Here is a 16,197-nt window from a genome sequence, read left to right as displayed (position 1 = left end):
AGAAACACTCCCATTCAGAATGCACTGGTTTACATTTCGTTCTTTGGAGCATGGATATTTTTATTTATTTATTTTCAGTTTTTGAGGAGGTGCTTCAAAGATGCTAATTTTTCTGCAATAATCCAAAATCCAATGGGAAAAAAAACCATTGGCTTTTTGTCAAGGGAACCCAGGGCGACGCTCACTTCCGGGTTGGCCAACACACGTCATCCCTCCACCACTCTATACTGTAAAAACACATGTTCAAGTTGAATGATAATGCATGAATTTATTCTTTATTCTACCATAGTAACACGGTAAATAAATGGCAAAAAATAGGCTGAGAACGAATTCGTATTTACGATATTTTGAGAATGCCGAATAGTTCTCTGGGAACGTAATTTTGATGAGAAAGGGTTGTTCTGTCAGCTGTCAAAAAAACCGGACGGACGTGGTCTCTATAGCAACGACCTCAGCTACCCAACACTGATCAAAAAAACGATTGTTTCTCTCAATCAAAGCACAAAACAGGACAACTGATGCCCATAGCCTTAACCCATACATGTTGTGTAATTAACAAGGACACGTTGGTGTAGTTGTGTTGAGGAATGTCACAGATTTCACTGTAAAATCGCCGTTAATGTGCAGACATTGGGTCTTCCGTTAGCCAATGGGATGAATGAATGCTCATAGCTTCATACATTGCCGTGGAGTGATTACATTGCAATGAGTGGAAAACCCCCTGCGTCGAAAAAAGAAGCACATGGTCCTGCGTTAGCCAATGGGATGAATGCTCATAGCGTCTCTATGTGCAGCCATCGGCTCTTCCGTTAGCCAATGGGATGAATGCTCATAGCTTCATATATTGCCGTGGAGGGATTACATTGTAATGAGTGGAAAACCCCCTGCGTCGAAAAAAGAAGCACAAGGTCCTCCGTTAGCCAATGGGATGAATACTCATAGCGTCTCTATGTGCAGCCATTGGGTCTTCCGTTAGCCAATGGGATGAATGCTCATAGCTTCATATATTGCCGTGGAGGGATTACATTGTAATGAATGGAAAACCCCCTGCGTCGAAAAAAGAAGCGCAAGGTCCTCCGTTAGCCAATGGGATGAATGCTCATAGCGTCTAGTGCAGCCATCGGGTCCCCCGTGAAGGGGTTACATTGTAACGAGTTGAAAACCCCATGCGTCGAAAAAAGAAGCACAATAGTACCCTTTTGCGTCAGAAACTGAAGCCAAAGTCACTGACGTTCGTCAAAAATTGACGCGCTCGGAGTGAGAATGTGTTGTTTGCTCCAACGCAACGGTGTTGGGAGCGTTTCACCTGGTAGCTTGGAAGGTAGTTTGCTCCAAGGCAACTTGTTGGGAGCGTTTCACCTGGTAGCTTGGAAGCTAATTTGCTCCAACGCTGTGTTGGGAGCGTTTCACCTGGTAGCTTGGTAGGCAGTTTGCTCCAACACAACGTTGTTGGGAGCGATTCCCCTGGTAGCTTGGAAGGTAGTTTGCTCCAACGCAACGGTGTTGGGAGCGTTTCACCTGGTTGCTTGAAATGTAGTTTGCTCCAACGCATCTGTGTTGGGAGCGTTCACCTGGTAGCTAACCTGTATGTTGTATTTATTCATAGTACTTCGTCTAGCATCTTCATTAGCTAGCTATCACTGCTGTATACGGGGAATGGGTTAGCCTAGCGATTGTTAGTACTTGCACTTGGTCCTATGAACAACTTTACTGTATCGACAGCGATTTATTGTTTCGCTTCTTATGTCAATTGTACTGAGGGAAATTGCGACTTACTTATGTAAGTCGCTTTGGATAGAAGCCTCTGCTAAATGCCCTAAATGTAGCTTGGATGGCAGTTTGCTCCAACGCAACATTGTTGGAGCTGCTCAATCTGTTTGCAGCGTTACAACCGTGTTTGCCGTTTTTCCACCGCATTTGTTCTTTGAACTTTGCAGAAAATTGACATTGACTGTCTTTTTAGAATTCAATTTGGCAACCCTAAACACCTTCACCGGCAAATTCAGATTCGTAGTACTGCACATTTTACATTTCAACATCTTGTCAAATTTCACAAAGTCCATTCCAAGATATGTACGAACATCAGCAAAGGAGGCAAGTAATGTTTATCACTTTCTATGGCAATTTACTTGAGTTAAATGGTTTGCTCTATAAAAACATCAGGTTCTCACTGTACCATAACCATCTTGCTAGATGTGCCTCATGCTGTCTTTCATATTACTTATTTCCAAGGAATTTAAGCATTACAAATTATTTATGAACAGTGGACCATGAAAGAAATGTCTTGGTTTATTTTTGTTCAGGGGTAGGGTTGGGCCCTGAACATTTAATTTCAAGATCAGTGTTCTACAGTGTTCGTCAAATTCAGGACTGGCGCTGGAAGCTGTAGGTGGAGGGAAGACCAGGAGTGGTGCAGCTCTGCAGATGCTGAAGGGTAAGACAATGGAATACACATATTGATGGCTTGCTTGGATTGTTTAGATTGTTTAGAATGACACGTCAGCGACTCATCGTACAGATCTAAAGTAATCCATACAGATGTTTTAATTCGGACTGGCTGTTAAAGAGGACATATTATGAAAACAGAACTTTTCCTGGGATTTGGGGTGGTGTTGTGGGTATATGGTGCTCCCACACGCATACAAACTTTGAAAAAGTCTGTATATGATTTTTTGAGTAAGATACACATTTCTGGAAGCAGCCCGCCTCAAGCTACCAAACGAGCGAGTCAGTTTCAGCGCCCGTTCCTACGTAGGAAGGGGCGCTCATTTGAATATGACCTCCCACTTCCCCACCTCCCTTCAATCAGAGTATAAGTAAGATGCGGCCTATTGTGTTGCATGTTTGGATTCAATTCATCATGTCGAGGATTCACAAGAGGTGTTCTGTTGTTGGCTGTATGGACGTCCACAAATCCCTCCATCGTGTCCCAGAGGACGAAAGAGCGAAGTGGATTGATTTCATTTTTGAAGGCGAAGTCCCGGCTACAGGTGGCAAAAACCTGTGGGTCTGCGCTGTAACCACTTTACGACTGACTGTTTCTCCAACTTCTTTGCGTGGAATACCTGCAGACGAGGGACATGTAAGTATACAAATAATCAGCTGTGTGCTTCTTTAGTAGATTAGCATGAACTTGTGCGTGTTGTGGCGTGAGTTTTTCCGTTGAAAACGATGAAAGGCTAGGGAGAGAGCACATGCTGCAAAGCTACCATGGATACATTCAGTGAGTCAATGGGTGAACGAGATTTTTATAGGGAAACGTTTGCATTGTGGGTAGTTAATGCAAAGGTGACATAGGGGAGTTGGAGTGACCATCGTTCAGACTGCAAGACAGTTAACGGAATCTACATAACAAAGAGGTCATTCGATAGACATGGCCTGAGTATCAGATTTCGTGGCTACAATGGCAATTCAAATACCAATGAAGCTCCCATCCAGAGAGAGGAAGGGAGGTATCTAAAGGTACAGGGAGAATGTATACAATTCATTTTAATGTGAATAGTAATTATATATTACACGGTGAATATAATTTGTATATTATAGTTATGCTAGATATTTAAACGACACAGAGCTATACATGCAGGATAAGGTTGACATCTTTTTTTCCGATTGGCCTCAGAGCATCATGCATCATCGGAGTTACCTGCTACAAGGGATATTGGCTGCAATACTGAGCCACCTCAGAGACACCATGTTGGCACACAACTCTCTTTGAAGACTCTTCATTCACTTTACAGAAGTGAAGGTTGGTAGTGTTTATACTGTAACAGTGCAGCCATGTTTTATTCCATAGAATGCCCTGCTATCATAAATGTATACTTTTTGTTACAGCTGTCCAGGCTACTGTGTTCTTCAAGGACTTTGGCACAACCAATAAGTAGGATACCTACCGATAAGTAGGATATAACGTATGATATTTTTGTCTTTCAGCAACTCCTGCATTCTACAAGCTGGAGAAGGCGCTGACCAAGAAGACAGTCCTGAGGGATATAGCAAAGCTCAGTCCCCACCACCAGACGTCCTCTTTGGAGGCATTCCACGCCGTGATCCATTTCTAGGAATGCTGTGCAGGTGAATTAAGCTGAGATTACTTGTTGTGAACATTTTCCCATTTCTTGCAAATATCTTCATGTTTGATTTTTCTTTTTAATGTCATAGACTCTACCTGGCTGCACCGCATTACAATGAGAATTCTGATAGAGGACAAGCCACTACGTCATCAGGGGATCTTATGTTCAGACTGACCTCTCCTAAGGCCAGGAAGGGAGAGTGCAGAGCCAAACCAGTGAAGACTGAGGCGACATTCCGTAAGTGTCAACTTTTTTTTTTACTCAGAAAATAAACATTTATATTGAACATGAGACAAAGTACTGCAACTCGGGTACTTCCATCACAATAAATAAACAAATAAATGCACATAAATACCTGAAAATATACCAAATATTCAAAGTGCAAAATGTCAATGCATGAACGGTGGTTGAATAATCTAGTAAATAGTGATTCCCTTTTGTGTGTATTGCACAGAGTATGTGAATGATTTGATGGACATGATCAGGGAGAAGGTATTTGTCGACCCAGCATCGTACAGAGCAGAGATTCTGAAGATAAACATCCCGCCGGAACTGTCTTCAGAATATGAGCATCCAGACAAGGAGGAGGTCATCGCCAGCTACGTCTCCAGATTCAATCAAGGGAGGGTGGTTTGAAGCCTCCGTATCTTCCATGGGCGTCCGGAAACTCCTGGTGTATACGAAGAACAACGCATGATGGGATAAAAACCTGTATCTTCCGCCCAAGGAAGCCCCAGCACCAGCTCACAAAATTTCTATAGGCTAAATACCTGTAACGACTGAGAAAAAGTAACATTGTTAGTCAACAGGTTCTACAATGTCAACGTCTGTGTTCACATTTTCTCATTGAATTCAGTGAATTCTTCACTTATACTGTATTAAGATGCACAAATATTCATTACTGTATTCAACAAATGTTTAATGTATCTGTACAATGTTTTATGTGAATTAATGCGTAATATGCAGTATCTGCTTATGAAAAAATTGGCTATATGTTAAAATATGATGTGAAATTGTGGCATTGGCTGACTTTATTTAGTTTATTGTGTATGAACAGTCAAGTAGGTTATTATAGGTAAAACTCACTGCTCTATCCCCCGTAGTCGCAAAGGACCGTAGTCAGCTCTGTAGATGTTGAATGCGTTCTGCAGCGAGAACCCATTTAGACAAACCAGTTCTACACCTGGATGGTCTATCATACAGGGAGGCCTTTCATCCAGCCGTCTTGTAACCTATTATGGATAACATAAGGTGAGAATCTGCAGTGGCATGTTATCAGAAATCACGCACTGCAAACATAAGTGTGGGTAAGGGTTAGGTAGCTGCTAATGTTACCTGAGGCACCTCCTGACAGCATACGTTCTCAGGCTCTGACTGCATTGTGGCACAATTTCCACATGTGCACCTATACAAACAAATACAAATAAATGCATGTATAATGCTAAATAAATAAACCTGGCATACCAGTATTTGCAACCAATAATAGCTCCCACGTCTGAGATTGGTGCGTGCTCTAGATGGCCACATTTTCCTAGCCTGAGGCGAATGTCCAGTAGCTTTAGGCATTCTCAAGTTTACAACCCAAACACATCTGGTTGACATAATTTCACGTTTTGTGAAACTAGTTATAACTAGTGTAAATTCAATAGGCTAACAATATAATCGCCTAGCTTCTAAAGATGGCTACTACATACTTATTTTTATTTCGTTTGCACTACTACTATGACACATATTTTCCAAGAGCACCTTACCATGCATACTGAATCACAGGGTCTCTCCCTGCAATCGTCTGATTCAAGCATCTGAACCCAACGCAGACTATTCATAATATTCTAATGAACACGGAAGAGGCAGTGAATGAAGTATTGATCAGACAGCGATTCAGACACTGTCACAGAGTGTGAGAGGAGAGTTCTTTCTTCTTTTTATTTATTATGCAGGAAAGATTTAGAAGTAACAAAGTTACAATATAAAACGGGCCTGTCTCAGTAAAATAACTGATTTCCAGCAGGTTCCTGTTCTGCAGCACATATAACATACAGAATATAATAATCTTTATTGTCATTGTACAAGACAACGAAATTTTGTTTGGAGCAGTCCTCCTCCAGTTGCACAGTTCTATAAATAAAATAAATAAAAAATAAATAAATGAGTATCAGCAATATATAAATATATATATATATATATATATATATATATATATATATATATATATATATATATACACACATACACATACACAAACATACATATATATTATATATATACATATATATATATACACACATAAATAAAATACGTGTATAAATAGAATGTTTTAAAAAGTCCAAGTCCTGAAGTGCAATAGTGCAATCATGTGTGTATGAGATGAGATGGGGAGTATCAGTGTGGCAATAGAGTGGGAGTGGAGTTTAGCAGTGTCACAGCTCCATGATAGAAACTGTCCAGCAGTCTTGTAGTGCGGGCGGGCAGTGTCCTGTATCGTCTTCCTGAGGGCATGAGAGTGAAGAGGCAGTGTCCAGGGTTTGTGCTGTCTCTGAGGATGCCCATAACCCTCCGAGTACAAGGGACAGGGACAAGGCACATCGCACGTTACATTTACACACAACGCATAACAGGGACATAGCACGTATAAGTCAGTGTTTGCAAGTGTAGGCCTATGTGTTGAGGAGTAACAATTTATATGCTGACGGAGTTGACGGAGAAGATGGCGGTTGACCTAGTTTCAAAGTTTATAGGCCTACCGTGTATACTCGGTAATACCGGTGTTGACGTGAGTGTATTAGGCTACTCGTGTGAAAATGTCCACACCGCGGCAACCCTAATGTCTTCTATGTATCTAGTGCCAGAAGCTAGCGTCTAACTTATACGGGAAATTCAGACAATTACGTTGAAAAGTTCCTTAGAAAATAGAAAGTTTTTCTTTGACTAACCATTCAGAAGCATCCTGCTGAATTCTCTGAGTCTGAGGTTCTGCAGGAGCCTCCTCTCCTTCAGGATCCGATTCAGGTTTGAACATATATGGTTGAACAACTGAAGCTGCCATGTCCGCTAATTTCACATGCTACAGTACACTCTCTCCGTAACCATGACGAAAATAGAATGCCTGTTAATCGCTAGAAAGGTTATCAAAGTGCATTATAATGTCGAAAAATTTCTTAAAAAGACAGAACCATGACATACGTGACGTTGTGCTGTTTCTTGGACCAGGCAGCAAGATAATAACTAAAAGTAAGATAATAATCAATACAGTCGATGGAAAATTTTTCTTATTTGGTTTGGTTTTATATGAAGTTAAATAAATTAGTCAAATGATCTCATCCCGTTCTCAACTCTCCTCGCATATTGGCATTACGATTACATTTACATTTAGGGGATTTAGCTGACGATTTTTTTCCAAAGTGACTTACAATCAGTACATTTGTCATAAGTAAGAGAATCAACAATATATCAACAATATACCCCAACACAGGTCCTCATCAGCCCCCCCTTCCCTCTCACCCCCACCCCTCCCTCTCCTGCTTCCTCCCCAGTTCTGGGTTTCTGGACCGGTCCTTCCTGTGTTTGGTTCTGTAGCGTGTTCTAACCGACACCCTCGGCCAATCAGAGCCCAGATCCAGGCCTGCAGCCCCACCCAGCTCCTCCTCGTCCTGGGTGTTGAGGTGAAGGTGCTCCATGCTGGCCCTCAGCTGGGCCTCAGGCCCCCCAGCTCTCCTGTTGGCCCCGGGGTCTGGCTGGGTCACGGCTCCCAGGAGCCTCCTGTACAGACTGATGAAGTTGGCATTTTCCACCTCCGGCTCTCTCTCCTGGAGCTGCTTCTGCCGCCGGTGCACCAGCCTGCCCTGGTACAACCTGGACCAACCCGTCTGGGATTAATGAAGCACTTATCTTATCTTAAAACTACATTCTGTTGACCCCAGCCTCAACTTTATCTGTCACAAATGTCGATTTTTTTTTCTATTATCTAATGTTATTTATGACTTCAGCTTCATATGATGGTGTAACTATGGAAACATTACTGGCTAGTTACGGTTTTAATATGCAAAAAGCGCCCGCCTGATTGGCTTACTATGGAAAAGTACTGGCTAGATGATGGTGTAACTATAGAAACAGTGCTTCTTGGAAATGGTGCTACTATGGAAACAGTACTGACTGGGTGATGGTGTTACTATGGAGACAGTACTGTCTGGGTGATGGTGTTGCTATGGAAACAGTACTGTCTGGGTGATGGTGTTGCTATGGAAACTGTACTTTCTGGGTGTCTCACCAGGCGAAGTGGGGTTCAGGGAGGGGCTTGCAGAGCAGTAGGTTGAGCTGGGAGGCGTCCCTTAGGCAGGCCTGCCATTGGTTGAGGCTGTGAGCCACGACAAAACCTGGAGGCTGAGAGATGTGGTTGGTATATCCCTGCCAGCCTACACACATACATAAGCCTGCACACATGGGGAGGGAGTAATTGTGATGACCTCGCTCTGGTTGGTTATGCAGGGGATTGTGGTGCAGGGGATTGTGGAGGCGTGTCTCAGGTGTTGCAGCAGGATCTGCAGCACACCAATCAGGCTCCTCCTCACTTATATAAGCTGGCTGCCTAGGCCATCTCACTGTCTCTGAGCCTACTGATTGATCTGATACCCTACGTTGCACCACTCACACCCACCCATGCACTGCCTACACCACTAATAAGACTGACACATTGTTTATCTTTATTTCTTTGTAGTTATCATTGTTGCTAAATCTATTCTTCAGTTAACCTTCTGTGTGGTCTCCTCTTTTTGCCTGAACTACAAGCTATTTCATGACAGTAATGAGTGAGTGAGGAAGGGACTTTACTTGAAATACAACTAGTGCTACCTACCTGTTGTCCCTCCTGTCCGTCGGTTCAGTTCTCCTTGGACCATAACCATCAGCAGAGCTTTGAGGACCGTCGGCTCAGGGCTGGCCCTCCTCAGCCAGTAGCGGGTCACAGCCACTGGGAGGCGCAGGTGAGCCGGAACTCCCTCCAGCGTCTCTTCCTCCACGCCCAGCGTCTCCAGACACACCTGCAGCCTCACAGCGGGGTCTGCCTGGGAAGTGGGAACATAAGATGTACATTAGATTACTCCCTCCATAGGTACATAGTTTGTGACGATTATTTCTTCTTCTAAACAAATCTCCCTGAGTCGATAAAGCATATATTTTTGGTATTGCACACTCTGGTTCCAGTTTATTCTGGGATGGTGTTTCGAACAGCACCTTGGTTCCACATGCCGTTCTCATGGTTGATAGGGTTACCCAGTAACCTGATAAATAGTTGATGTGAGAGTTGATGTGTCATCATCACACTTCATTTAACTGGTATTTACAGGAGAACCTGCTTGCCAGGTTCAACTAGTCTATTTTTGCAAGGGAGCATTGCTGCAAGATGCAAAAATCAGGCAGGGTTAGTTGTTGTAAGTATTTATTCAACAAGGTTGAGCTAAAATAACATCACAGTATCAGTTGTAGTGAGGAGTTGGATGGTTTTGAAATTTAATACGTGTTGCCAGAAAACAAAAAACAGTATATTGTCTACTACATAAACCCAACCATAAATTACACAAAGATAAATGAAAAAAACGTCTTCTTCAGAGCTCAATAGGCCTATGAAAGCAGTCTAATGTATATCTGCTATCCAGCTTATATCCATCCATTACAAATCTTTGATCAATCTTGTTGCCATCTATTATATATATTATATCCATTGATCGTCCAGCTGAATGAGTCCGTTGGCCTACCTGGGGCAGAGAGTCCAGCCTCAGCCTCTGAGCGGCTCCTTGGACCAGCGGTTGCACCTTGACACTGATGAGCTCCAGACCGACCCGGTCTACCTCTTCCACCTCACTCCCCCCCTCCTGGCCCAGCAGCAGCCCGTACAACACCAGCCGGATGTGCTTCGAGGTAAGGTTTGAGCTCTGTAGCGCGCTGTGCTCCACCTGGTTCCGGAGAATCTTCCGCCTGTGCACAAACACGTCAGCCCCCAGGTCTCCTCTGGCCAGGGACACACGGACCCACTCTGGGGCCCAGCTCAACATCTCAGCGGGCAGCGACGGTGCGGTCCCCTCACTGAAGAACCCCCGCAGAGAGGAGCTGGGGAGCTGGTACTCCAGCATGGCCGTCTGCACCTCCGTCTGCACCTCCGTCTGTGCCTCCGTCTGTTGACTCATGTCTGGTAGGAGTTTCATCGCTGCTGTCAAGATGTCTTCTGTTGTCTGGTCTTTCCTGGCTCCCAGCCAACTCAGGAGGCCCTCCAGGCGGGCGACCCACATCCAACTTGCAGGTCTTCCCGCTGGAATGAATTGGACCCAGTTAATTTCTCTGAGGTTGACATTGTTGTTCTTGGCCAACGAGGCGAAGACGGGCAGGAGCCGGCGGTCGATGTTGAAGAAGGTGCAGAAGCTGGCCGTGGTGTATCGCTTGCAGGGGATGTAACTCCTGTTCTGTCTCGTCTTCCATGAGTCCCACTGGAAGTGTCTGAGGGGAAGAACCCCCTCTGGAAGGTCGTAGATGTAGAAGTCAGTGTCTTCAGACAGCACCGGGCAGCACCACTCTCTGGCCAGGGCAGCCAGCTGGCCGTCGGCCTCTCCGAAGCACCTGACCAGCGGCACCTTCATGTCGTTCAGGGTCTGTTCGAACACTGTCGTGGTAATGGGGGGGAGGATGCCCGCCTTACTGCCCGTTAGAGCGGCGTCCTGGGCACTCCGGAGAAGGCCTCTTTGACGGTCCGCTCTGATGTTAAGTCTGATGTCACTGGCGCCCGTGCCTCCGTCCATCACCACGTACGGTTTGATTCCACAGTCACCTAGAGCCGTGAAGAGAGCCTGGACCTGGACCTGATAGGCCAGGTACTCCCCGCCGTGGTTCTGGTCCAGGTTGGACCTGTAGTACAGGCATAAGGCCAGGTTAGTGCCGTCCACCACCAGCTTGCTGTCCCTGAAGTGGATGTCCTGGTAGATCTGGCTGTAGTCCTCCAGCAGCGACCACAAGAACTTCACCCCCATGGTGAGTGGGGGTGTTCTATCTTTCGAGTTCTATCTTTACCTATCTATGGTGACTGGATACGTCAAGTGATATGCAGACTGGGCTTACCCAGAGAGGATCCCAGCTTCTTTATACACTATCACACCCATACACACACACACACACATGCACAAACACACACAGGCATGCAAACATACAAACGCCTGCACTGGGAGTGGCTATATCAACAATTGATCACATTATCAGAAAATGCAACAAGACTATTAAAGTGTGCATAGTCTCGTCGGGCAGACTACTTTTTGGACAAGGCTATGTGAGATTTCCGAAAAATATATAAATACTGCACTACTTAACTTGAAGTGTTATAGCGAAACAGATTATCTCACTAACAGCAAATTTCACTCATTAATTGCGGATGGTTATTCCAACAAATTACACTCAAAAAGTAGCTCTTAAATAGTAGCTTCCAGGACACTGAAGCTATAAGCATTTGACACCATGTGTAGGGCAGCACGAAGACTACATCACATCCATCATTATAATAATCATAATTATAACGTGCGCGCTCACGGAGTGAGTGCGTGTGTGTGTGTGTCAATTCGGTCGCATTCAGGTGTTAATTGTGATCACCAATTGTGGTCTTTTACATGTCTATTATGTGTATTGTATATTAATGTCATCTCATTGAAGACCCGTTTTTGCTGCAGTCAGTGTTCTTTACGTAGACCTTGTGAAGTATATGTTTGAGGGAGACAGATGAGAGGTTCCTTGTATACCACATAACGTCATAGTTAATAATCAGGTTGTGTTAAAGTGTGTATTTCTGTATTTGCCATTACAGATTTAAATGATTAATCGTTTTTCTGGCATTATACTTTTGGGCGGGTTTTCGCTGGAAATGTCTGAGATGGTGTGTGTGTGTGTGTGTGTGGTGCGTGCCAAGTTCAAGTTCAAGTGTTTTTATTTGTCACATACAATAAATTGAAGTGAAATGTGTGTGTGTGTGTGTATGTGTGTTTGCGTGTGTGTGAGAGAGAGATAATGTGTGTGTGTATGTGAGAGATAGTGAGTGTGTGTGTGCGTCTGTGAGAGAGATAGTGTGTTTGGTGTGTGTGTTTGTGTGCGATGTAATATCTTGTCAGGAAAGTGAAACCTAAGGTGCCACTCCCAGTGTGTGTATATTTTCGACATTAAAATGCTCATTGATAACCTTTCTAGCGATAAACAGGGCATTCTATTTTCGTATTCTTAAGTCAGTGAATGTAAATGTTAGCTGAATGTTTTGTAAGCCCAATGCAACGTTTTCTATGGTTGCCATGGTTATTCACCTGAAAGCCAGCAGCCTTTCAGGTTGAAATGACCGAACTAATACGGGCTGTCTCCATGCGCTCGCCGCCAAGTGCCACACGGCCTCGCCATCGCCCCCTGGTGGGCTGGGGATGCGGACAGCCTGGCCATCTCCTCAGACAGTGCTCCGAGCATTCCAAAGACCAGGGAAACGGCCCGGGGCCCGTATCGATGGGACGGTGCGGAGCCCCGGGCACGGTGTCCCGTGCTGTTGACGCAAAGGATGGAGGGGCCCGACGGCACAGACAGGGGGGAGAGGGGCTCCTCTCCCCCCTGAGGGGGAGAGGGGCTCCACTCCCCCCTGAAGCAGACGATTACACAGAATCCACGATGGTGGTGGGTTGGACTCATTCTGGGTATTTCTGCCATGTTCCCGTCGCCATGCACGGGGCCCCACGTACTGCCCTTGTGGACACGGGCTCCACGGCAACACTGATGAGGCCAGATGTAGTTCCGGCGGGGACCCGGTTGGAGCGGACTACAGTGCGGCTGAGGACGGTGACTGGTGAGCGGGCCCCTATGCTGGGTAAGGGGAGGGTGACGTTGAATGTGGGAGGTCTGTCAGTGGATCTCACTGTATGGGTGGCGCAGGTGCAGGACCCCTGCACACTGGGGCTGGACTTTTTGAGGCCCCACTGTTAAACTGATACCGCCCACCCAGACCCCAAAGCCACACCCCCTGGTCAGGACAGCCATGGAAACACACTGCCATGACACAGTACCCCCCCTGTTAACGTGCATCCCAACTTGCATTGGCATTTGGCACACACACACTTTAAACACACTGGTAAAGCAACACTGACATAGGAGCCGCTCCTATGTCAGTGTTGCTTTACCAGTGTGTTTAAAGTGTGTGTGTGTGTGTGTGTGTGTTGTCATGTAGGCTATAGATATAGATTGATTGTCTTGGCTTGCTTGCATCCATGAAATATTGTAATGTTATGGCCTAGCTGGCTACTGCAGATCGAGAACAATCTGGGGATGACGACATCACCGAATATTGACGGGTATTTCGCACACTGCCATCTCAATATACAGCCTAACATATAAAAAATATATCACTATACTAGACACAAATGTATTTTCCACTAGCTAGTGGTGGTCATTACATTGTAGTGAAACTAGTAAAGACAACACAGCCTTATGTTACGGCGAAACATGGAGGCACTGCAGCTCTCGACAATGCGTTACTTTAGTCTGGTATTTCTCTTCACTGATTGGTTAGACAGCCTTCAAACTTAGTGGTCAAGCAAAAAAGAGGGAGGGGCTCGTTCTGCATACCTAATAGCCGGAGTGAATAACTAATAGCCGCGGCTATTAGTCATTCAAAAAACGCACGGAATTCCTGCCAAACCGCACGGATTCTGTACGGTTTCCATGCGGTTTAGCACTTTTACCGCGCCATTCTAGGCGAAGGCCCAAGACAATGTGATTTTTTGTTTGGGGCTTACAAAGATCAGAGGCCTATCAGGAGCCAAGAAAAAAGAGGGCCACCAGTGGTAGCTGGGCCCAGTGGCCCCTTGACACCACAGCCACAGTCGTCTCACCCCTCACCCCCCCCGTCCCCCCCGTCCCCCCCCCGTCGACAACGGCAAAATGTCGGAAAACTATTTACACATCTTCATTGTAAGATCCCCTCTCAGGGGGCCTACGAAACCTCTCAGCCCCAGGGCCCAATGGCAGGTTAAGGCAGGCCTGATCATACTGAGTTGTTTCTATTTCGCAAACCATTTGTTCACCAGTAGTTAAGCTTTTTGAATCATTCGTTCACCAGTAGTTAAGTGATTGAACGAATGAATCAAAAGCTTAACTACTGGTGAACGAATGATTCAAAAAGCTTAACTACTGAATGATTATAACTATATAACTATATTATTAGATAGATATAATTGGCTAGGAAAGAGGAAACATGTTTATATTCAAAATGTATTATTAATGATCTGAAGTTGTCTAGGAAAGAAGAATCATGTAGGCCTGCAAGTGTGCATTATGGAGAAGAGACTTATTTGGGCTATTTTTCGTTTATTTGTGTAGGGTAATGAAATGCACTATAATTGCGATAGGCCTACCATGATCAATGTTATAGTTATTATTTATCCGTAGATTTTGCAACTGAAATGTGGATTAGCCTATAGGAATAAAATACGATCAGCTGGTTTCAGTCGGCCTATCAGCTGTCAGTTCGGCTGCCATGAAATGAATGAATAAAGATCGTAAAGAAGAAGTTCGGGGTCACGGAGTGTAACGTAGGAAGATGGCGAGCACCAAAACAACGTCTCAAAGATGCCAACAGTCAGCGCAAATCCTACCGTGGTCCTCAAAGTGGCCGTTTCAGTGAGGTTGACCGGAGAGTTTTTGAATACGTCAGAGAAAACGCGCTTTGGGCGGAGCCGCTGGAAGCGGAGCAGCTGGGGAGCGATGACAGCGAGAGCGAACACAGCGGGGCAGAGGATGTGTGTGAGGGATAGAGAGACATCGGAGGAGAAATTTGGCGAATTTTAGTTAAGTTTAGTTTAATATGTGGCCTGTATTTTCTCTGTTATTTAAAAATATTCACAATGTTGCTTGATTATTGCTTGATATTCATTTTGAATCATACTGTAGGCCTACATATTTTGCCTTGAAAGTGCCGTGGCCTTTACTGGCATTATTATTATTGTCATTAATATAACAAGTGTTTCATTCACTGTGTTTTTAATATTGTTATTAAGAAAAAAAAATGAAGTTCTTTGTTCTGCAAATCTGGTCTGCAAATCGGGTCGTCGGGGTCGTCTAATAATCAGGGTCGTCTTATATTCGGACCAATACGGTAACTCAAAATTAGCGGACTTCCCTGAAGACATGCCAGCAGACGATGCTGTCATTCTCTACAACACTGTGCTGACTCAGCTAATGGATAAGCACTGCCCTTTCATCAAGAAGAAGATGAAGAAGAACCCGATGCCCTGGTTGGACTTGGACCTCCGCATTCTCAGGCGCAAAAGAAGAGTGGCTGAACGTGCTTGGAGGAAGAGCAAAGAAGAAGAATACAGTCGCCAGGACCGAAACAGCGTGTTGCAAGATCGGAGTATGTTAGAGCTAGGGATGAGTTCACTTGTTTCGAGGAAGTCAAGAGATGTGCTCACCACAATGCCTCTCTCAAATCCCCCTCAGGGGATACTAAAACACTCTACAAGAAGCTCAATAGACTGCTTGGACATGATGCTCAAGACCTTCCAAACTACAAAGATCCCGTTAAACTTTCTGAAGATTTCAAAGATTTCTTCGCAGACAAAGTTACTACCATCCGGGATGGTATAGAGAAGGAAAAGAGTATAACTCCTACAGCAGCTGAGGAACCCTCTTTTGCTACTGACAAAGACCAACCCCTCAACAAAGACCCTGCTCTTGATGAAGACTGCAGATTTTACAGTTTCTCTGAGATAACAGCTGATGAACTCAGCTGTTAGCTGACGCCTGTTCTACTCCACATCATCAACTCCTCGTTAAAGACCGGAACTTTTCCATCTGACATGAAGAAAGCAGTCATCAAACCAACTCTGAAGAAGGACAATGCTGATGTTAACATCCTTAGCAATTATCGACCAGTCTCCAACCTTTCTGCTATTTCAAAGATTCTTGAGAAAATTGTGCTGAACCAACTCAACGTCCATCTCTCAAGACATAGTCTCTACTCAGAGGTCCAATCTGGATACCGCCCTAATCACAGCTGTGAAACACTGTTGGTTAGAATGTGTGATGATGTCAACAGGGAGATTGGAGCTGGCAATGTTGTCATTGTTGTACT

General features: G+C 44.8%; 1 protein-coding gene across 1 annotated transcript; it reads right to left on the bottom strand.

The window, feature by feature from the left end:
* Nucleotides 1-7,334: 7,334 nt before the first annotated feature.
* LOC132458854 (protein asteroid homolog 1-like) lies at nucleotides 7,335-11,145 on the bottom strand. The gene is made up of 4 exons (XM_060053194.1): nucleotides 9,821-11,145; nucleotides 8,923-9,130; nucleotides 8,338-8,482; nucleotides 7,335-7,922 (listed from the first exon to the last, which is right to left on the bottom strand). Exons 1-4 carry the CDS (start codon nucleotides 11,081-11,083, stop codon nucleotides 7,568-7,570), a joined length of 1,971 nt encoding a protein of 656 aa, XP_059909177.1. The 5' UTR covers nucleotides 11,084-11,145; the 3' UTR covers nucleotides 7,335-7,567.
* Nucleotides 11,146-16,197: the final 5,052 nt, after the last annotated feature.

This window comes from Gadus macrocephalus, chromosome 6, assembly GCF_031168955.1.
Source record: "Gadus macrocephalus chromosome 6, ASM3116895v1".
Taxonomy (NCBI): domain Eukaryota; kingdom Metazoa; phylum Chordata; class Actinopteri; order Gadiformes; family Gadidae; genus Gadus; species Gadus macrocephalus.
This window is presented reverse-complemented; position numbering and strand designations above follow the sequence as displayed.

Coding starts and splice junctions, on each gene's coding strand:
- LOC132458854 (XM_060053194.1), bottom strand. CDS start 11,083: ATGGGGGTGAAGTTCTTGTGGTCGCTGCTGGAGGACTACAGCCAGATC. Junction 9,131..9,820: donor GGCTGGACTCTCTGCCCCAG/GTAGGCCAACGG, acceptor CCCACTTCCCAG/GCAGACCCCGCTGTGAGGCT. Junction 8,483..8,922: donor ACGGACAGGAGGGACAACAG/GTAGGTAGCACT, acceptor GTATGTGTGTAG/GCTGGCAGGGATATACCAAC.